A 21,616-nucleotide genomic window follows, 5' to 3' on the forward strand; every position below is an offset into this window, starting at 1 on the left:
ATTGATTCCTTCTAAGGAGTCGCAGCAAGGCGGTCGTCATATGCAATCACAAGTCCGTCTCCGGTAAAGAGAAAACGGCCAAAACTACCTTATGCGACGCGATCACTTAAAGCTGGGTTTGTATCATGACGTCGATCGCTGCGACGAGGCTGAGCTAGTCCTGATCAAGACGAGGGAGGAATCCGCCATCTGCCTCGTACTCGTACCAGTACAACTTGCCCCGGTCGCAAACCGGTGAAGTGCACTCGCACCCATTGGTCAGGAGCAGCATCAACATGAATTCCAGCGCAGGTAAGACCAGGTCGGAAAGTTTTTAGGTGAGTCGATTTTTGTTGGGTTAACCTTGGGCTAATGCTGATCCTCCCCGATCTTGAAACACGCGCCCCGCCGCTGGTCAGATTACTGTAGGAGCACAAAGACACACCTTCGGATTTATATAGAAGAAAGAAGCTTCTCTGACAGCCTCGGTTTCATTATAGCAGCCAAAGGTGTGCATGCCCCTCATTGCAGCGGCGGTGAGAGTTCGGGTACAGAAGGGTTCGCTCTGCATAGCACTAGTGTTCAACTAGGCATTTCACCAACACCAACACCACCGCGAAATCGGCTCCCAGCCCCCACATTATCCTTTGCTGGTGTCAAGGTGGTATTCGTCGGTTTTTTCACGTTACTACTGCATGACGATGGTCCCCAAATAATGAGCGGGCGCAGCTGGCTTCCTCATGTGGACTGACTGGTCCTTACTGATACTCTGGTCTGTGCTCCTGAGCCTCATTCTAGTGCCTCTATTTTCAGTGCTTGGAGGGCCGTGCTTGCCGACTAGCGTACTGTAGGGCCACATTGACTTGCAGTTCTTCTCTTCGGGTTTGCTGGGATCTGTTTGCGCCTGGAGAGTTTCGAGGCCATCTCACAGCGACAGCTTGCGACCGTCGGAGCCCCAAATGGTGAAAGAAACCATCGCAAGCCCTCGCTTATACAGTAACTCGTATCGACCCGTCTCCCACGCACCGCTCGCACTATCAGGCCGCGGCCGTGAGAATAAGATACGATAATGGTGCACGTGCATCGCCGGCAATTGGGTGCCTCTGGGTCTTCTCCCGGCAATGTCTAACATTTATCGACACCCGGCCGAGTCCTATTGGCCAGATACGGGTCTCACACCTCCCGTCATGCTTTTCAATACGTTGCATGCAGTCAACTAGCCAGTTCTGGGCACCAAGTCATGAAAAAAGCCGATGCTGGACCCTCGCATGGCCCCAGGTGGGCTCGGGATTACGGAGGCGACGCTGACAGACTGGCTGTGATGGCATGAGATCGTGGAGGGTCTGGCCGCTGGCATCCCGATGCGACAGCTGAAGGCAAACCCCGCTTCCAGCATAGGGCTACCACCTATTGTCGAGGACAAGGGAAGCCTCCGAGAGGCGCTCGTGCAGGTACACTTCGCACGTACTGGTCCCATCCTCCTCAATGGCCCCGGCTGCTACCACTGACGAGCACTAGCATACACGTTGAATTCTTTTTTAGACTCCAGTATGCCGCCATCCATCTCACAACTGCTTTTTTCTGCCCTTTTCTCAGCCTGGTCGTTGCGGCAAGCGTTTTCCTGTTCTTTGCGCAGTGTCCTGTGCGGCGCATTCGCCAGCGTTCACAGCCATGGCGAGGCTCCTACAGTCATCGCTATTGTTGTTGCTCACATGCGCTGGTCTGTCGCTGGCTCAAGATAATACAACCTCGGATACGACGACCTCACTATTTACCACTACCACGTCACTAAGCTCGACGACAACGACATCTGACTTCACGACGACGACGACGACGACGACACCATTCACAACTACCACAACTACCCCTCTGACAACGACTACCACTACCACCTCCCTTTTAACCACCACAACGACACCATTGCCAACAACCACCACCAGTAAGTCTGATTTCCCAGCCTTTCCTCGTCTCGAGTCTGCTCTCTTTCGCATCTGGTTTTGCGTTGCTTTTGCCTTTACCTTTGCCTCTGCTCTTTATAATGTTCGTTTCGTGGCAGCAACCACAAGCTACACGACGACTTCTGATACCACGTCCTCCTCATCCTCGTCGTCGTCTACATCCTCCAGCACTTTGTCGACCTCTGAGACGTCCACTTATACTTCCCCTTCTTCCACCGTAGTTCCCACCACGACCACTACCACGGATAGTACTACCACTACCACGCCTCCCCCTTCTCCAACTACCACCACAACAAGCACTACCAGTGAGTATTCGTTTCGATATTCATCTTTTGTTTATGTGTGGCTGGAATTACTGCTGTTTGACCGCGCCATACTAACGCAGAATCCTATTCCCAGCCCCGATCACTACTTCATCAACTACAACGACAACAACAACAACGTCCGAAACGCCCTCATCCACCACAACCACAGAAAGTACAACCAGCAGCGAAACCCCAGTCGTCATAACCACCACCAGCTCATCGATCTCGTACTCTACCCACACAGAGACAGTCACCTCCGTCATTCCCACCACTTCAGATGGTGTTCCAGCATTTACGACCTTAACGTCGGTTGTCGTTGCAACGTCGCCAGCTACTACAGTAGTAAACGTCGGCACACTTACAAGCACACCGGGGGCGAGTCCGTCCATAGCAGCAGAAAATAGTGGGTCTGGTGGCAGTTCCGGTCTGTCTACTGGAGCTAAAGCTGGCATTGGAGCTGGCGTTGGTATTGCCGTAGTGGGCGCAGCTATTGTAAGTTTTCTTTCCTCTGAGGCCGTATCTGCAAAGTACCATATGCAAGGTCAGAAGCGCTAACCCTCGCCCAGTTTGGTGGCTGGTATTCGTGGTACATGCGACGACGTCGCAAGCGTAACTCCCTCGATCACGACAATTATGATGCCAATGGGCCGATCCCAGGCATGAGCGAGTATGGCGGTTCGGCAACCGGAGGGCGTTCAGGCATGGGCGCCATGGCTGCAGTGGCTGGGTACTCCTCCAACCGATCTGATACGCGATCATCCGAACTCGCTACTTCTCCTCCTCTACAGCCTCCCCCTAGATCTCCTGATCGACTCCTTCCAGCTGCGGCGGCGATCCGCTCCTGGGGATCGGTTTCGCCTCCACTTCCGCAAGGATCGTCAGGCATGTCAGTCTCTGACGCGAGCGAGTACTCTCAAGGCCAGACAACATCCCATCTACCCCAACAACAGCAGGGCCCTATGAGCCCAGCTGCTGCAGCTTACGTCAACGAACTGCCTGAAGACCAACGAAACATCCACCAATTGCCCGATAGCCAAGCACAGGGACGTCCTGAGCAGTCGCATCAGCGTCACCTCTCAGGCGACTCGGGGCCAATTTCGGCGCCGAGCGGCACGTACTCCCAAGATGATGGCTACTACCCTCATCCCTCGGACGGGCAGAACCCTTACGAGCTACCTGGTGGGCAGGACGCGGGCCAAGGTAACTACCGAGGTGTAGATCCAGAGGTGCCATTACATCAGAGATATGATAGGGTTCCTATAAGGCCGGGACACCTAGGTCCTTCGCATAATTTTTGATGGTGTTATGAAGGATCTAGCAAAAGTCGGGATATATATACATGACAAGTACGACTAATGTGAAAAATGTTAATATTGATACTGCCTGTTTCTTTCGCGCCTGTTAGGATGAATGGGTTCTGATTATCCTAGCGCGACAACTGGATATGAGCTGGTCGAATAGTCGGTCCTAGTGGACGGTGGATGGTAGATTTGTATACCACAGAAAGAAGGCATGGCACAAGGTCTCATTGCTTAGTCCGCGTGTGCATGTATAGCGGCCAATATCAGTGGACCTGAATGTGAGACTCTTAGCATGTACGTAGCATAGACAGGTGTCTCTCTCGGTGTGAGTCATATATGTGGCACGAATGGAGACTGGTAGGTGTGTTGTTGCTCAACGATGTACGAGTACGACGTCCACGATCGATCCCATATACAGGTGGTGTTTCCCACGTCATGTCAACCTCACACGCCCGGACACTGCAGACCAGTATCCGAATGTCGAGCTGCCACGTTGGATTTCATCTGGTCCTGGTTGCTTCCCACTGTCTTGTACAATCTTTGGTGTGAATCAGGGGGTTACTACAATATACACATTCATTGGTTCGAGCCACGCACGACACACCGAAAGACTTTCGAGTCCTGGTTTCCCAGGCTCCCAGCGTCACCGAAAGTGTCCGCGAGAGAATTATTATTGTTTACTTGTTTTATTCGACGGAGTACGCGAACTAGAAACTTCAGAATCCTGACCGGGCCAGACGTCGACTCGACGACGATTTACACGCTGGGAAACAGTCACATATTGATTGATCTATTGATCAACCTCACTCACTCCTCAGGCAGTTCGGTCACCAAAGAGAAAAAAAACACCGCCACCTCCCTAGATCTAGACAGTGGTACCGACTTGACCATATACCTACCTAATCGCAATCCACAAACATGTCTTCCACGCAAGTGCCTCAGGGGCCAGAGTCCGAGGGCAAGAAGCCCGTCGTGTGTGTCTTGTAAGTTGATACCCCTGTACCCTGCCGCATGATCCTATCGAAATTTCTTTTTTTTTTTCCTACTTCGTCTCCTCCGAACCCCTGTGCGACGGCGGGATGATGGACGAGAGTGAAGATGACGACGACGACGACGACAATGGTATTTAGTCACTACTGACTGACGGATCTTCTACAACAGCTGTGCTTCGTCTCCAGGCAAGAATCCAATCCACCTAGAATCGGCGCGGACACTGGGCAAGGCGCTGCACGAGGCGGGCTACAACCTCGTCTACGGCGGGGGCACGATGGGCATCATGGGCGAGCTGGCGAGCACGCTGGTGTCCCTGAGCGGGCCCAGGTCGGTGCAGGGCATCATCCCGCGGGCGCTGATCAAGTCGGAGCTGGTGGTGGACCCGTCGGGGACGAAGACCGCGAGGAAGACGGAGCGGACGATGACGGCGCAGCAGCTCCGGCGCATCGACAGCAACGACGACCCGGATAGCCAGATCGTGCCCGAGTCCGAGTTTGGCGCCACGCGCATCGTGCCGGACATGCACACGCGCAAGAGCATGATGGCCCGCGCCGTCGAGGCCGGGGCGGCCGGGTCCGGCTTCGTCGCGCTCGCCGGCGGCTACGGCACCATCGAGGAGGTCATGGAGATGGTGACGTGGAACCAGCTGGGCATTCACAAGATCCCCATCGTGCTGGTCAACATCGACGGGTACTGGAACGGCCTTCTGGACTGGGTGAGGAACTCGATCAGGGAAGGCTTCGTGGCCGAGGGGGCCGCCAACATCCTCGTCGAGGTGAAGGGCACCGACGAGGTTGTCCAGGCCTTGCGCGACTATCAGCTTGCCCCTGGTAGATACAAGCTGGATTGGAGTTTAGAATAGATTTCGCCCACACACGAACACCCTGGAAAAGCATCGGCATAGATAAGAGACACGGTCAAACAATACTGGGAAAGGCAAACAACCAACAAGAGAAGAGAAAAGGACTCGACGGATTCAAATCACCGACTTGCTCTCGTTCCATTTACCCCTGCCTGATACATGGTAGAGTTGGTATTGTGACAAGCCCTTTCTTCGCGCTCCAATAACGCCGTGCCGAATGCATTTGCACACCATGTCGGTATTTTCTCTTTTCCTATCTTTTTTGGGTGTCTCATGTCAAATGTCACTACGAGTCCGTCTCCATCGCATCTCCCTCTCCACCTTCTGCACCCGTCGATTCGACATTCGCTTCCAACAGAGGCCCAATTTCTTGTCCATCGTAGAGTTTGAATTTCTCAAGCTTCTTTCGGCCGTCCTTCTCGCCCACGCCTATCACTGCCAAACTCGTGTTGTCCACCGTCAGCTCCTTGTCCTGGGCCAGACTCTCCTTCAGCGCCAGCAACGCGTGCTTGATCAACTCGTCCCTACTGCAGTCGGCAAACTCGTCTAGATGTCTCTCGAGGTATGTTCGCGCCATCTGGCTGCGGGCTCCGATGGCGCAAGCCAGCATCTCTTGCGTCAGACCCGAGGGAGAGAATTCAAACAGGTGAGGTCCCAGCTCGTCGACGCCAGCCACTAGCAGTCCGACACCGTAGGGTCTCTTGCCGTAGTGTTGTGTGTTGGTTTGGGCTCGGTCGCCGATCATGTTGACGATGCGCTCGACCGGGATGGGTCGGCCGTATGTCATCTTGGAGGATAGGGACTGCTGCTTCATAAAGTTCGAGAGGACGCGGGCATCAGAGGCAAGGCCGGCGAGGGCGACTCCCAGATGGTCATCCACACCGACGATCTTTTTCTGGTACGACGAGAGTTCTTCTGCGTTTCTCTGTCGCATATACCATGAGTGATTGATTGTGCAACGGCATTTCTGAGCCAAGGGAAGGGGAATACAAACCTTCAGTGCCGTCAGGACGACATGTTTCTTGCTGGTGATTCCCACAACTACGGAACCTTGCTTGACAGCCTCTTGAGCATATTCGACCTGAAATATTCGACCTTGAGGTGAACTGCGGATGGGGTCAGTTATACAGGTCCCGAGTGCGGCCGTCGAGGGAGGTGAACTGCCTTACAATGTGACAGAGTCGTTGTCGTAGTTGTTTCTGAACATCTTGATGAGAAGCTTGAGGAGTCGAATCGAAAGGTGGGAGAGAAAAGGAATCTAATCGCAGGTTGTAAGGAAGTACTCTGTAGTTGTATGTAGAGAGGCCAGACAATTAGGCAATTGAGACGCGCAAATCGATCGTTCTCCGCGAATCAGTCGGAGCTTCTTGCAGCGACCCCGAGTCACCACTGACCAGCATCAACCCAGCCACACACACACCCACCTTCACACCACCTTACTTAGTATTACTGTGTGGCCTACGGCTGCTTCATTGATACGATTTATTCTTTGCACGCCTCTCTCGCCCTCTCCAGACGTTCATTACACCAACCGTTGCATTCGACTGAGAGTCCCCAGCCGCCAGCAAGCGCCAACCCGTACGGATATACGACACACTCCATTCCACGATGACGGCAGGGTTAAAAACAATCATCGCTCTCTCCTTTGTACGTTCGCATCCGGTCCACAAGTTCTCCGGAGACAGAGAGAGGAGAGTGTGTGGTAACTGACAGTTCCAAAAGGTCCTCGCCATCGGCTTTCTCCTCGTCATCCTTTCCGCTGCGCTCTTCCACAACTTCCTCACCCTCCTCGTGGTAGCGACATATGTGTTAGCGCCGGTCCCGAACTGGATCGCTTCGAGATGCGCGAACCCCGATGACTTTATCGAGAGCAATGCGAGTGCATGGATCGATCTGGGACGGTTCTCGACTGGGTTTTTGGTTGTCATGGGCATTGGTAGGTTTCTGTCCCGGCGAAAATGCTGAAGCCTAGAAAAAACAAAAGAAGGCCGAGATGCGCTGACACAAGAGACTTGCACGTACAACAGCCCTACCCGTTCTCCTGGCTCATTGCGCCCTCATCAAGATCCCGGCCATGGTCATGTCGATCGTCGGCGGTCTTTTAATTTACGGAACCATCATCAGTTTCACCCAGTTCTTTAAGGAGGAGCAAGACTTTTGAAGTCGGTAGGAAGATTACTGTGTAAGGATAATAATGGTTTGCGACGCTCGTGGCGGGGGATATACTGGGTGACTACAAGGATAACGTGGCATTTCCTTGGACGAAATCATGCGGTTGTGAAAACTGAAAACATTACTGGACGTTCCTACCTGTTGGTAACGGCACGTGAGGTTGAGCTCCAGATCATATATTCATTTGATAGCAGGCAATTTTGAAGCGGCACATGGAAACAGTGATCTACAGACCAGGCAACTCGAGAAGAGGGGCCAACACGTATTGATCAAGGGGAGTGAGAGTGCAGGCTGCCATTTCTTTTAGTCGCCCAAGATATATGTAGCCTCGCATGCACGGCACCATGAGGCCGTGTTCCCTCGTACATCGGCGGGCCAGCTCGTTACAAACGTTCGCCTGGGATGTACTAGAGGTGTAGTTCTGAAAATCTACGGTTAGAATAGCACCTGTAGGTTATAGCATCGTCGGGAGTGATCATAGCATCGACGAACAAGTCAGATACGTTTAGAAACTACCAGGTATTGGCCTGATCGATGTACACTGGAAGGCATATAGACTGACGGCGCCCCGACATGTAGTAGTCCGGAAGTAGTCAAATGTACATCTTGTAGCTAATCTTGCCCATAGATTTCGTGCCAGAAAGCGTCAGGGACGCTCCGCCTCCTGAAAGCGTCCGAGGTCCGCAAGTATGGACGGCGGCAGCATACGAAGCAGAAAATTCATACAACATGCAAAGCCTGCCAGGTTTGACAGACTCGTCACCAAAATCATATTTTCACAGTCTCCTCGTCGACAACTCCAAATATCGCCTCCATAGGGTCCTTGTACTTGACAAACCCGCAGAACGGAGGGCTGATCGCATAGCCCAGCAGACGCCGCGCTTTGGGAGAGAGCCGCTCAGCCTTCTCGGGCGGCACCATGAAATACTGGTTCTCGACCTGGCGATACATGCCCTTGCACAAGAATATGCCGACGGTTTCGCGAGCTTCGTCACTTTGTGGTGCGGCCGGCGTGTCAGTCAGTGTTCCAGGAACGACAATCATCAAAGGGGGGGGGGCTCTAAGAATAAAGACAAAAAAAAAACCGCGCGCCCCTGAGATTCAAAGCATCCGAGGGGCTCCTACTTACGTGGTAGTGTTGGCGCCTCCAGCGTGATACGTGCCTCCCAAGAACAGCATCGTGTCTCCCGGGTTCAGCTCTGCCGGGAATGCTTCCTGGTCGAGCGGCATCCGGTCGTCTCCCCACTTGTGAGACCCGGGGATCACGATCGTGGCGCCGTTGGCCTTTGTCGTTCTGACGAGGGCGGTCACGGCACCGAGCATCATGGCCTTGTCTCCCGGCCGGGTGTGGTAGTCGATTTCGTCGCGGTGGAGGCCCTGCTGCTCGCCGCCCGGGTTCACCTGGAACCCGACCGTGCTCGAGATCTGCGGCTTGGAAACGGCGGTCTGGCGCTCCTGGCCGATCCAGTACTCGTATCTGGACGTCAGAAGCCGCGACGCGACCTCGGTGAGAAGGGGATGCAGCGCCAAATCGACGCATCCGTCCGAGATCCCCAGCAGCCCGATGGCCCGGCGCGTGGTCTTTGGGAAGAACCCGGACACATCTCCTCCGTCTGCCTCGAAGTAGGGTTTGAGGTCTGCCCGAATCTGAGCCGCTGTGTCGGGGCTGATGAAATTCTCAATGATGATGCCGCCGTCACGTTCGAGAATGTCCAAAAGAAAGTCTACACTTGCCTCGGCCGCGTTGACGCGGACGATACTTGGTGTTGCAGTTTCTGAGATGGCCATGTTAGCCACAAAAAGTCGGGGAGAATCGAAAAGATTACAATGATCAGGGTGATGCAATTGTGGTAAGCTGAACCAGACTTAGCCGTGAATCTTCAAGACCATATATCAACGTGTGGCCGGCATATATAATGCGTCGAAAAGGGGTCTCCGCGGCTTCAGGGAAAGCATGTCTCTTTTCAATGCTGCCATAGTTAGGCTTTGCTAATCAAGTGAATGGGAAAACCATCCTGATTGCATCGACAGATATGGCTCGAACACGAGGTGGTGGGTGGAGCACCGGCTGCTGGTCGACCAATCGAACGAAACTTCCATCTTCGGTTTAAGATGTCGGCCGGCTGGGCCAATAGGTGCCACCACTCGGTCCCGGGATGCAATGCTAAGGTTCTCGCATCGCTACACTCGCTGTATTGCCGTGACTACTTGAGCTGACGGCCGATAAGAAATAGAATCGGAGTATCGAAGACCCTACATAGAGGTCTAAATGACTCGGCAGGGTGTCGGGGTTTCTTGATCTTTTGTATTTCCGTCACTTGGTCTTCCCTGCAACAGCTTCGTCTCGTTGTATGGGTTGCGCTGTTTTAATCAAATCCAAATGCTGGACATGCTTAGAGGAAAAACTGCAGACCCATGTCTTCCATGACATCTACCCAGTGGAGGCCTTCTGCAGACTGAGGGTGATCATTTGGCTGGGCTAGGGCGTCGCCTCGTGTCCATACTTGACTGAGAAGAAGTCTTATTGTTCGATGCCCGTCAAGGTTGACCATCTTCTCAAGGGTCAAGATTCTCTCGACGACGAATCGGCGCCAAAAAGGTGTTGAACCACTGCTTGCGTCGTCCATGACATCACTGCATTCGAGATTCGAGAGCGGTGGAGGCGTCGAGGGCGAATTTCCCATTATCTGTGGTAAAAGGACGCTGCCTGCAATCAAGAGAGGGAGATGATGCAGTGACCGCGTCCTGGAGTCTGTCGGGATACTTGACAAAAGTCGTAATATCTGCAACGCGAGCATTTGCAGAACACCAGTATATGTGAGATCCAGACATTCCAGCTCGGCGAAATGACTGGTTGAAGGATCCTGCAAAATGTTCGCGGCCAGATCTAAGGCCTCTCGCCATTCCAAGCCACTATCAAGAGATCTAGCACACTCTAGCATCGCTGCCAGCTGGCAACAACGTGCTAAATTCCTCAGATCCGATTTTGAAGTATGCTTGTCGAACGTGTCCGCGATTTGGGAGTCATCTGGAATGTCGTAGCGTAGTAGCTCTTCGAGTAGGCGATGTGACGCCTGGGAGAGTTCGAGGTGGGAGCGGAGTCGGGCGCTCTCGGTGGCAGTGCAACTCTCACCGAGGACACCGCCGTGCAATAGCCTCCTCTTCCACCGCACAATGCATCCTGCTTTTGCCAAGCACAGCCAGGGAATGGCACTTAACCCCGTCCAGGGATGAACACACACGGCTTGCGCTCGGGGAACGGTAAAGGCAACATCCAAGTAATCCAGCTGATGAATATCCTGATCTATCAGGAAGGCAGCCATGGATTCCCAGTATGCCTGCAGGCCCAGATAGAAATCTAAGCGGGACCATTCACCATCGGATACTTGTCCGTGCCTGAATTTGTGGTCGATCCAACATCGGAATAAGGCGCGAGCGCCGGAGATGTGTTCAAGTCCAAGACCAGAAGAAACATGCCACGAGGTCGTCACGCCCAGCATGATGACTCCAAGCAGAGCATTTTCAAACCTCTGGTTCGGGACGATGGACGAAGAAAGGTGCGGGAGGATAGTTTGTATTTCTTTCGTCAGTTCGGATACTGTAGCGGTAAGATATTCCAAGCTGTCGAGCGACAAATGCGGGAACGCGTTGCGAAGATGACCGGCCGACATGCTCAAAATGCATGACTGGACAAGGGGCGACGAGGTCATCAGAGCCGGGATCTCGCTTCGAAGCGGATTCGCAGGGGAATCGAAGCAAGAATTGATGACGCAAACCTTGCGAAAGTAGTGAGCCAGGAGGAGTACCATCTTGTCGTTTGATGGCTGCACGTCTCGGGGCAGGGGAACCATGGCGGATGATGCGCCTTCTCGATCCCCCAATCCATCATGCATCAGGATAGACGACCCGCATCGCTGTGAACGATGAATGGACCATGCGTCCTTCTCCAAGGTTGAGGACTGAAGGAATTGATGCTTCTTTTTCCACGTGAGCGATCTGGCATAACCGGGGCAAGCAAAGCTTCGCCTCGAACAGTTCAGACAGCTGGGAACCCCGCCATCACATTTGATGCGGCGTTCTTTGCAAGTGGCGCAACCGGCTAGACGATGCGGTCAGGGCTACCGTCGAGGTAATGGCGCATAATCTCAACGTACCTCGGGAGTTTTGCCGTTGCACAGGACGAAATTGAGCTGTTGTTGAGAGGGAGGTCCCAAAAGCAGCCATCAAGCACTGGGAACTGAACGGAGATATGGAGTACGAGCAGTGAGGAAACCAGAGGTTGGCAAGGGTTAGGCCCGTCAACGGCGACCAGGGTCGACAATCCTGGGGAGACCTGAGTCTCTTGTGGACAATCGAGCGAACGTTGGGAGGAAGAATAGATAAGACACTGTACGGGTAGCGGCCTGACACGCACTGATATTGCGTCTACCGGATCGGGCGTAGCGCCATCCTCCGCGCTGCCCGCGTCGGTTCTGTACCTCGTTCTGGCTCTTAGACTCGTGGTTATTCTCATCCAACTATTTTGTTTCTAGATCTTCGTCGGCAACGAGCCAGAATGGGTACCGTGAGCCACTTACACCGCAACTGGGTAACCGGGCCACTCTTTCATCCTGAGGCTGAGCTTGAGGAAGAAGTACCTGAAGACTTCGTTGACTCGGCCGTGAGGCTCTTGTTATAGACTTATGCCTCACCAGAGGCCAATGGCTCTTCCTTTATGTTCTTCTCCTTTACCGAATGCCCAATCTGTGCTGCAATACGGTTCGTCATATACTTCTCAGTATTGCCAATGAACAAGCAGGCTATGATGGCGCAAATGCCAAAGGGGATGCTGGTGTACCAAACATATTTGAGCGCGTATGCATAACCCCAGCGTGAACCGATGGCAGCCGCCTCCAAGACCGCGGGTGTTACGCCAGGCACTGTCCCGATAGCAGCGGGGTTCAGAAGGAACGTTTCGACGAACTGCTTTGCCGATGTGATGGGGAGGCCGGCTTTAATAGCTGCCTCAGCAACTGCTAATGGTAGGTGATGCACGAGTTTCTGATAGAAGATGTTATAGTAGATACTATAACCGATGGAACCGCCCACGACACGGATCGACAGTGATAGAGCCACACAAGTGGCAATCAATTCATCAGGCCTGACCAAAGTTTAGCATATGTGGCGTCTCAGCCGAAACAAAACGCTCAAGCTCGACTTACGCAACGGTGATAGCGATCGTGGCTGCTGGCACCAAGACGCCTCCGATACCAATTCCGGAGAGGACGACGAAGACGTAAAGTTTGGCCGTCGAGTCTGGGTTAAGATCTGCCAAAGCTCCGCCAAATGCGGTCATCAGTATACATGAACCCACTAGCAGCTCCCGATTGTATCCTCTCAACCAGGACAGAGCCGAGTTCACCACAGTTGCCCCCAGGGTAACACCGAGGGCAGCCGCCAAACCCTTCAGCCCAACTTGAACTGGATTGGGATCGAAGACTGTGGAAGATTCCAGTGGGAAAAAGTTCAGTGACGAGTAGAAGTTCACTCCCCCAACGAACGCAACCAGGAATGAGACAGCGACAGTCCTCCGTCCCTTGAAAAGCTCGGGTGGAACAATTGCGTTTGTGGCAAATTTCCATTCCCAGACCACGAACCCCAGGATGAGCGCGATGCCGATCAGCAGGTTACACAAAACGTAAGCCGATGACCAGGGGTGGCTATAACCACCAGCCTGCAGGGAGACGAGGCTGCCCAGGCATTAGCGAAAACGTCTGTCTACAAGACGGGAGGCTTACAAGAGTGTCAAGCCAATTATGGACAGGAGGCCGCCAACGTAGTCAATGCTTTTCAAGATTTGCATCTTGCTCGCCCCATCTCCTCTTCTGGCAGCTTGAGGGAAGTACGTCAGGGCAATACCGACGAAGGCGATACCGTTGTAAATCCTGATTGAACAGTCAGCGGTGAACCTTGAACGATTCCAGCTTCAACCAACAATGAGATCCACATGCCCCATCTCCATGTGTGGTAGGTGCTAAGGAGCTGTCCATACATCACATAGGGGACGAAGGGAATCACGAAGAAAGTGACGAGACCCAGGTAAAGTCCTCGCAGTTTGACAGGAACAAGTTCCGCGGTACTGAAACGCATGTCAGTCGTGTCGTGGTCGTCGGGAATCCAGACACCCTACCCTGCTAGAGCAGTAAGCTCGCCAACAGCACCACCAGCGCCGGCAAAAGCCATTCCAGTGACAGCTTGACCGAAGCTATGAGATGTCCCGACGATGATGATGCCAACTATGATGCTAACACCCCCAGCCATCGACATGTACCGACGTCCGAATATGTCTTGCAAATATCCGACGAAAGGGGCGACCGCAGCAATGGCCAAGGTATTGGCCACAGGAAGCCAGGCAGATTTTTCTGGTGATCCAATGTCCTTGACGATGAACGAGAGCGAGGCTCCGACGAAATACAGCGGGATTTGGGCGCCTGTTGTTAAGTCAGTCACGTCTGCCTTTCATGGTCGAGTTCAAATTGAACATACCGACATAAAGGCCAGCAAGCGATAAATAAGCAATGAACCGAGTCAATGTCCATTCAATAGCACCATCGGAATTGTCACCCTGCACGGCATGGCTATCATCGTTGGTGTCGATGCGAAGGCGGGTAACACCATGTCTGGATATCTCTATCCTCTCCGAGGACGGGCCTTCTTTGGTCCGTGAGGCAGCGTCTTCTCCCATTGATGATCAGTTATCGAAGTTCTTGACCAAGTGAGGAGAGTCCAAATATTGCAGAAGAAATTTGATTCAGCTGGGCTACCAAAGCTATTTGTTTCTCAACTCAAGGCTCGTGCGAGGCTCCTTAATATAGCGCTAAACATGAATAATGCTTGACACCATGGTCTCCAGTCAGAGCTTGTTCATTGCTTACCACGATGTCAACACACAGCTATACAGTCCGAAACATGAGACTCGTGACGCGGCTGCACAGCATGTGCGGGCGGTGCGAGGCACGGCTGTTCATACAGGAGGAGCGTGTCAATGGTTCCTGGTCAAAAGGCCCGTCCTGCCGTCTTCCCATTGGCCCACAGGCAATAGTGGGCGAGAGAAGTGAAGTATCGCCCGTTGTCATACTCTGTAGGGTGGACAGGGATGGCGTCGAGGCCCCCACGACCTTCCCCTGACTCCATTTCAACCCCCGCTTATCCACTCCTGCGCGGGAAATACGGGGAAGGCTGGCCTGGGTTGTCGCTCGAATTCTTGACTCCATAATGCTGACTCCGCGACTCGTCATGTCTACGATGATTGACACGGATTTTCTGACATCGCGAGCAGGAACAGCACGCTCGCAAGTCCCATAGGATGGCATCCCTACTCTGTGGCTGGATTCAGATTCCCGCTCGGTCCGGAATTATTTGCAGGGTTGACGGAGTCTGATTCAAGTTGGCTGCTGCGTATTCCATGGTTTGGCTAAACCGGCCCAGGGAAATCAGAATGGCCTTCCAATGCACTACAGTGTCAGTATTCCTGGTTCCGAGTCAGCAGATCGAACGGTATGCATACGCCGTGAACTCGGATGGTGTCTGAGCCGGAACTACTACAGTTGCTTTTTTCCCCTCAAAAAGGCTTGCCATTGTAGGCAAGGCAATGGAACAGTTTCTCGTGCATGCACACCGAAACCCCTTTTAACATTCCCTATCACGGAAGCATCTGTTGGCTAGCCCAAACAAAACAAGTCTACCCAGAGCAATGATGGGACCTTCAAAGGTATCCTCACCGACTCCTGGGAAACTCGCAAAAGCCTGGAATTACCCATTCGTCTGGACAGAACATCATCAAACCCCGGAACAATACGATCATTTGAAATATACCTGTGACACTCTGGCAGAAGAGTGCCTTGATTTCTTGAACGGGCTGCAACCGAGCGAAGGCCAACTTCTGAACGGTCAAGCGGATGCCAAAGATGGAAGCGGTGGTGCAAGGGCTTCGCCGCAGAAGAAGAAGAAGGACCTCTACGCTCTGTTTCGAGACCATCATGCCGAGAACGAGAAGACCCAGAAGCTCTGGGAACAAGTCACCACGATCCCTGAATGGGTGGATTGGGATCAAATCGCTCGGGGCCAAGACGTGTTCTTCAGATACGGCGAACCCATCCTTATAGGTTTGACATATCAATCTCTTGTGGGAGGCACGGCCAGCGCCAGGGCGACGGAAGTCCTCTCGAGGACGGGAGGGTTTGGGATCAAGAACGTCTGGCGCCGCATGCTCGAAACAACGCAGTTCATCCTCGAGTGCACGAACGACCTCGACTCTATCAAACCAGGCGGCGCTGGATTCGCAAGCTGCCTCCGAGTCAGGTTCCTCCACGCCACAGTCCGTCACCGCATCCTGCAAATCGCGGAGCGCCACCCTTCGTACTATTCAACGGAGAAGTGGTGTATCCCGATCAACGACCTGGACTGCATCGGCACGATAGCTGTCTTTGGGGCCACGGTCGTCTGGCAATCCCTGCCGCGACAGGGGATCCACCTCCGTCCGCAAGAGATCGAAGACTTCATCGCGCTCTGGCGCCTCGTGGGATTCTACATGGGCACTCCCACGGACCATTTCTCCACCCCGGAGAAGGCGCGGGCCATCATGGAATCGCTGTACATGTACGAGTACACTCCGTCGGAGACGTCGAAGCTGCACGCCAACAACATCATCCTGGCCGTTTCGGAGAACGCCCCGACCCCGACGAGCCGCTCGTACCTGGAAGCCAACGCCCGCTGGCTCAACGGCGACGGACTGTCGGATGCCCTCGGCATCGGCCGACCGGGGCTTTACTACCGCACGCTCATCGCGGGACAGTGCCTCCTGCTGAAGATGACGTGCTACACGGCTCGCGCGGTTCCGTTCCTGGACAGGAGCCGGCTCAGGAGCGTCCGAAAGATGGTGTGGACCAGCATCACCTCTCCCGGCAGCGGCTTGCAGGAGCTGACCACTTTCGACTTCAAACACGTGCCCAACGTCGGCGACCATTCGAAGAACCAGGGCTCCGAGCTGTCGTGGGCCGAGAAGAAGTCGAAGCCGTTCTGGACCACCGACCGCAAAACCCTCGCCACGTTGCTGTTCCTGGGCGTCACCACCGTCGCCGTGACCTGGGGGCTCGCAAAGGCAGCACTGGTGACCTATCGCGCCGCTGACCCACAGATTGAGAAATGGTCGGCTTTTCTCGGTTCCCGAATCGCAGCGGCGTACGTACATAAGTGAGATAGATGACTACTGCCTCTTTTTGGTGTGAGCATATCATTTTAAGACATGGGTAGAGTGAGTAGTAGGGCGCATATGCGAGTATTAGGTAGTACCTACACTGAACACTTGATTGAGAATACGAGTATTGGAAGTAGAGTGAGTGCCATGCAAGGTTTAGTTAGTATCTGGCTACATTGAAACAATTCTTGGAAGTAATGTGTGACAGGTTGATTAGTTTTGAGAATCTACCTACCTAGTACATGTACTCTTTAGACCGAAAGACGCCTGTCGATTCGAGTTTTTTGACTTGAACCTTTTAGAAGTTAGCAAGGAGCTACCACTACTTGTTTCAATTCTGTACACCGGATGAACCCATGGTTCGTTTACATGGCAGGAACTCAGAGATTCAGCATCAGATAGGACAGTCCATCTCATTAGCTTTATCAAGCTCCAGCTCCTTTTAGTTCTCCTCCTCCTCCTCCTTCTCCACTTTCGATTTCGATTTCGGTTTCGGATTTAATGAGCACCATGTCACGGATTCTCATCGGCTCAAAGCTTGATGGCCGAGAAAATCCTTTATAAACTCATGACTGGGTCTTGAATTGTTCCCATAACGCGGTGCCACTGGACGTGACTCCGTTGACGGTTCCCTCAATGGTGCCGATCCACCTGGTGTAGAGTCCGACGTCGATCTGAGTGGCCAACTCGGTCACGGTGGCGTTCAGAATGCTGCCGTCGTTGAGCGTCATGGTGATGGTGAGCTGGGTGGGATTGGCGCCGGTCAAGGTCGGTGGATAAGGAGCATCGACTGGTCGAACTTGAAGTCCGGTGGTGCAAGTCGAGCCTACGACCTGACCGTCCTTCAAGACGTAGCCGCCAACCTTCTCGTTGTTGGAGGGATCGATCATGTCGAAGAAGACAACGTTGTAGTCGCCGAATGTGCCGTGGCCCCAGTACCAGCTGTTAAGCGCAGTGATGAATGGGACGTCACCCCAGTTCTGTGGATGAGAGGACGCACGTCAACACGTCAATTTTCACAGAGCAATGAGAGAATAAAAAAAATCACAGGAGTCAGTTTGTGGTTTCTTTTTCGCTTACCTTGTCATGATAGCCGTTACCAGAGAACTGCATCTGCGTGCCCAGGATAGTTACGTCGACACTGGCAGAAGCAGCTGGCATGACGTTAACCCATCCGACATGGGGGAGTACTTCTTCGGGCTGACCGCCTTCCAATGGCCCACAAACGTAGTGTCCGGGTCCGCGCTGGAAATCAACAACATCAGATTAGAGGACGACGGGCATCAGGACGCGAAAGAGGAGTCGGCAGTATAGACTTACAGTAGTCAAAGTGAAAGTCCCAGAGATTCCGGTGTTCAGCAGCGTGTGTTCGAAAGTGACGGTGTATGTGCTCAAGTCAGAGGCTCCTTCGAACTTGATACCACTGCCAACCCAGTTGCCCGAGGCACCATTGCCAACGGTGTCAACCGTTACCGACGTAGCAGCGACCGGGAACGAAACTGGTTGATTTCCAGAGCCGGTGTTGGCAAAAACATAGACGTTCAGCGGGTCGACGGTGTTCAAGAGATCGAAGCTGAAACCCAGGGCCGACGAGGTGAAGAAGATCACAGTGAGCGCCTGCTCGCCGTCATCCGAGACGGCGTCGAAATACCACCAGTCAAAGGTGGTCGCGTTGATGGGGAAGACGCGTGGACTGTCTGCTCCGCTCGCGCAAGAGGTAAATTGAACTTGGCTTGCTCCTGCATAGAGGATGGGGGAGAACGTCATGGACTCTGCTGGACATTGGGCCGTGGTCATGCCAGCCAGTGCGAGGATCGCACTTGCGACTCTGAAAAAGAGGCTTCTCATGGTGGAGTAGGTGAAGCTTGTTGATAGAGTGACAAACTTGGGTGTAGTGGTGTGAAGAGGTGAGGAAGGGGATGTTACCGTGTAAGGGTCCGACCGTACGAGATTCAGTATTCGATCTTGGAAAGCCACGAACCAGAGCAATATATACCTCCTCGCTCACCATATGTACAGTTGCGCTCACTCGCTAGAGCAAGGACGATGGCGCAGGTTCTGTTGTAGGCACTCTCTACTAGTCCGGTGGTCCCTCCCAACGACATCGGTGGCGTTGAGAACCCATGCCGGCCGGGGAACAATGGCGCACAGGAGACACAATAATGCGCTAGATCTTGGATCTCCTGGTGGAGCAACATCAACTTGCAATGTCTGACTCGGATATATGGACAAAGTAGAGAGTCATTAGCCACTGTTGTCGATCACATGGTGGAATTGTAATTACTCCAACGTTCGAAGGCATGAAGCTTCGCCAAAGAGGGTTGTGGCGTTTCCACCGTTTCTCCCCTGCATCTCCTTTCAGGAACCGGAGTGTGGGGACACGAGCAAACGAATCCTGAGGGTGAGCTTGTCCTCTCTTCGTCCAATGCCGATCGCCGAGTCAGCTCGAACCTGTGAGTCGCCTGTGGAGCTCCCCATGAGGAGCGGGAGCACAACAGTCCAACCCGGAGCCTGCGTGCGCGTTCGGACTGACCATCACTGATCATGTGGTGAATATTCCAACTCTTAAACTTCGGTCACCATGAAACTTTTGCCCAGAGTATTTTGGCAGCTACTGAAAGAGCTAGAACACTTCGTTAGGGCCAATTCAGAGGTCCGCGGTGAGACAAATTTTAAACCCTAGAAGCGTCTTTCGAAGCAGGGCCGACTTCTTTTTAGAGCTTTGACTTGAATTGACCTGGTAAGTCTGACACTGCCGTATGTCCCTTGGGGCCTCATGCACGGGAAAGGTGCACGAGTTTGGTATATCACTTCTGCCTGAGAGGATACCATCAATCTACCTTCAATGTCCGACCTTGAGGATCACTGGGGCGGCTGCAACGTTGACAAACACAGTATTAAACTTGATACAACACGTTGGTAGTGGTGGATGAGATAGTCTCACTATCGTCCCAGAAATCGGTGCAGCGAAGGCAGCAGGGTAGTCCGTCGGCTGCGGGAACTGAACTTGACAGAAAATGAAATATGAACATCCACAACAGGCAACACCGCGCAGGTATCATGAGAACAGGGAGGTCTCAGGGAAGTCTTTGAGCGGCATGTTCCACTGCTCGCATAGAGGTTCGCACCAGTCCTCCTCAGAGCCTGTGGTAAATTTGTCTGGGGAAATCGGCAAATGACTTGGTATGGAGGGCGACTTCATATACCATGATTCCAAGTCATCACACACGGCAGTGAACTCGTGGGAAAACGTGTACCTCCCAGTTGAGGGTCGATATGTACAAGTGTCTCGCAGGGTGTATGGCCACTTGAGGCCAATATCTGCGGCAAACTGTGCGGCCAAACTCTCCGGCGCGTATGTGATACCACTGATGATCAGGTAATCACGAACTTCAGGCCTGTCAATGGATCAGCAAGCAGTCTCGCACACCAGCGATACATGCGAAGCGTACCAGGTAAAGTAATCGATCAATCTTACATGACTAACTTGAAGTTGCAAGTGACTATACTTCATTAGCAATAAAAATTGGGATGGCCTGCGATATGCTAACCTTGGATTCATATAAGCAGGCGGTCTCCGTTCAGGTGTGAGTCGAGGATTGATTTTTGTCTGTGATCATGTTCAGCCTGTCTGATTTATCGTGCGCACGTAAATCAATTGAAACGTACCATAAGCATAGCTCTCATAACCCTCAGAATGGCCATTCGCTCCACCGACCCACTTCTACAGAAGAGACCTTCATCCAGCAACTCTAGCAATTGCCAACCGACATCAAAGGGGTTTCTGCTCCTGGCCGCATCCCACCCGTGTAGTATCGCTCGAATACAAGTGTCATCGTCAACTTCGGGTCCGGAAAACAGGTGGCGGGCGTGGTTATTCTCGATGGTCTCCAATGCTTGATTGAGAATGCTGAAGTAGTCGCGGTCTTGATTTCCGCAAAGAAGATCTGGCAGGGAATACATTTGCAGTAGGGATTCTTGTTGCGCGAAAGCATTTGCGGGCGCTAATGTGTCCGAGGGAAAGCAGCCACACTTGGAGTCCACCACAGAAGCTTCGGTACTCGGTAGGATCGTCTCACACCGGTTTGAAAGGATAGTATCTCGTAGCGAACGGCTCTCTACTTCGGCCCTGAGAAAGGACTCAGAGTCGTTCGCATTACAGCCATTATTGGCGGCATTGGCGACCATGGCAATCCGCGCCAGCGCCTTCTTCAAAGTCTCAATCTGGTCATGCTGTTCCGACAATCGCTTGGAGAGTGCGGCGGTCCCTTCACCCGCCAGTGCTTCTGTCAGCCTTTGGGTGGTGCTTTCAAGGTGTGCAATGTACGCCTTCGTCCTCGCTCTCGTTGCTTGCTGTGACATTCGATCACTGGCCCGTTTCCTTTCACGACGAGAGAGATTCGAATCTCCGCGTCGGCTCCCTGTCCCATGGCGAGAATCGCACTCTGGGGCTGGGGTACCATCATCGCAAGCCATAGATGACACTGAAGATGATGATGATGATGGAGCGTGCAGTGGTCCTCATCAAGAGAATGTGAAACTCAAGTAGAGTCAAGGTAATAAGTATCCTAGAACTCAGTGGATCATCGTGTAACCCAGGAACGTCTTCGAATTACCATCAGCCGAGGCTCCGAGAGAAGACGAAAAGAGAGAAGACGACAAAGGCGGAGATCCGTTGAAGTTCAGTCTTTAGAGACCCCTAGAAAGCAAACGCTAGCACTCCGGGGCACGGGGTCCCCAACTTTAGCTGGAAAGCTTATCGACCGAAGGAGACTGGACAAAGTACCTAGGCAGCTGGTGATGGTTTAGAG

General features: G+C 53.1%; 10 protein-coding genes across 10 annotated transcripts; 4 read left to right on the forward strand and 6 right to left on the reverse strand.

Moving 5' to 3' along the window:
- Positions 1 to 1,650: 1,650 nt before the first annotated feature.
- PV08_04077 (uncharacterized protein) lies at positions 1,651 to 3,540 on the forward strand (the record flags this gene model as incomplete). The annotated part of the gene is made up of 3 exons (XM_016378426.1): positions 1,651 to 2,242; positions 2,337 to 2,734; positions 2,809 to 3,540. 3 exons carry the CDS (start codon positions 1,651 to 1,653, stop codon positions 3,538 to 3,540), a joined length of 1,722 nt encoding a protein of 573 aa, XP_016237103.1.
- Positions 3,541 to 4,461: 921 nt separating this feature from the next.
- PV08_04078 (uncharacterized protein) lies at positions 4,462 to 5,398 on the forward strand (the record flags this gene model as incomplete). The annotated part of the gene is made up of 2 exons (XM_016378427.1): positions 4,462 to 4,526; positions 4,705 to 5,398. The coding sequence occupies 2 exons, from the start codon at positions 4,462 to 4,464 to the stop codon at positions 5,396 to 5,398; spliced, it is 759 nt and encodes a 252-aa protein (XP_016237104.1).
- A 286-nt stretch (positions 5,399 to 5,684) lies between these two features.
- On the reverse strand, positions 5,685 to 6,605 carry PV08_04079 (uncharacterized protein; the record flags this gene model as incomplete). The annotated part of the gene is made up of 3 exons (XM_016378428.1): positions 5,685 to 6,323; positions 6,393 to 6,504; positions 6,568 to 6,605. 3 exons carry the CDS (start codon positions 6,603 to 6,605, stop codon positions 5,685 to 5,687), a joined length of 789 nt encoding a protein of 262 aa, XP_016237105.1.
- A 401-nt stretch (positions 6,606 to 7,006) lies between these two features.
- Positions 7,007 to 7,559, forward strand: PV08_04080 (uncharacterized protein; the record flags this gene model as incomplete). Its single annotated transcript, XM_016378429.1, has 3 exons — positions 7,007 to 7,045; positions 7,121 to 7,334; positions 7,426 to 7,559. 3 exons carry the CDS (start codon positions 7,007 to 7,009, stop codon positions 7,557 to 7,559), a joined length of 387 nt encoding a protein of 128 aa, XP_016237106.1.
- Positions 7,560 to 8,338: 779 nt separating this feature from the next.
- PV08_04081 (uncharacterized protein) lies at positions 8,339 to 9,358 on the reverse strand (the record flags this gene model as incomplete). Its single annotated transcript, XM_016378430.1, has 2 exons — positions 8,339 to 8,564; positions 8,700 to 9,358. 2 exons carry the CDS (start codon positions 9,356 to 9,358, stop codon positions 8,339 to 8,341), a joined length of 885 nt encoding a protein of 294 aa, XP_016237107.1.
- Positions 9,359 to 9,963: 605 nt separating this feature from the next.
- Positions 9,964 to 11,421, reverse strand: PV08_04082 (uncharacterized protein; the record flags this gene model as incomplete). Its single annotated transcript, XM_016378431.1, has 1 exon — positions 9,964 to 11,421. The coding sequence occupies one exon, from the start codon at positions 11,419 to 11,421 to the stop codon at positions 9,964 to 9,966; it is 1,458 nt and encodes a 485-aa protein (XP_016237108.1).
- An 829-nt stretch (positions 11,422 to 12,250) lies between these two features.
- Positions 12,251 to 14,294, reverse strand: PV08_04083 (uncharacterized protein; the record flags this gene model as incomplete). Its single annotated transcript, XM_016378432.1, has 6 exons — positions 12,251 to 12,710; positions 12,772 to 13,299; positions 13,348 to 13,494; positions 13,545 to 13,688; positions 13,740 to 14,040; positions 14,096 to 14,294. 6 exons carry the CDS (start codon positions 14,292 to 14,294, stop codon positions 12,251 to 12,253), a joined length of 1,779 nt encoding a protein of 592 aa, XP_016237109.1.
- A 1,011-nt stretch (positions 14,295 to 15,305) lies between these two features.
- Positions 15,306 to 16,805, forward strand: PV08_04084 (uncharacterized protein; the record flags this gene model as incomplete). The annotated part of the gene is made up of 1 exon (XM_016378433.1): positions 15,306 to 16,805. One exon carries the CDS (start codon positions 15,306 to 15,308, stop codon positions 16,803 to 16,805), a length of 1,500 nt encoding a protein of 499 aa, XP_016237110.1.
- Positions 16,806 to 17,371: 566 nt separating this feature from the next.
- Positions 17,372 to 18,653, reverse strand: PV08_04085 (uncharacterized protein; the record flags this gene model as incomplete). The annotated part of the gene is made up of 3 exons (XM_016378434.1): positions 17,372 to 17,785; positions 17,886 to 18,050; positions 18,126 to 18,653. The coding sequence occupies 3 exons, from the start codon at positions 18,651 to 18,653 to the stop codon at positions 17,372 to 17,374; spliced, it is 1,107 nt and encodes a 368-aa protein (XP_016237111.1).
- A 1,210-nt stretch (positions 18,654 to 19,863) lies between these two features.
- On the reverse strand, positions 19,864 to 21,281 carry PV08_04086 (uncharacterized protein; the record flags this gene model as incomplete). The annotated part of the gene is made up of 3 exons (XM_016378435.1): positions 19,864 to 20,203; positions 20,258 to 20,415; positions 20,475 to 21,281. 3 exons carry the CDS (start codon positions 21,279 to 21,281, stop codon positions 19,864 to 19,866), a joined length of 1,305 nt encoding a protein of 434 aa, XP_016237112.1.
- Between the last annotated feature and the right edge of the window lie 335 nt (positions 21,282 to 21,616).

Source organism: Exophiala spinifera, assembly GCF_000836115.1.
Source record: "Exophiala spinifera strain CBS 89968 unplaced genomic scaffold supercont1.3, whole genome shotgun sequence".
NCBI classification, from domain to species: Eukaryota; Fungi; Ascomycota; class Eurotiomycetes; order Chaetothyriales; family Herpotrichiellaceae; genus Exophiala; species Exophiala spinifera.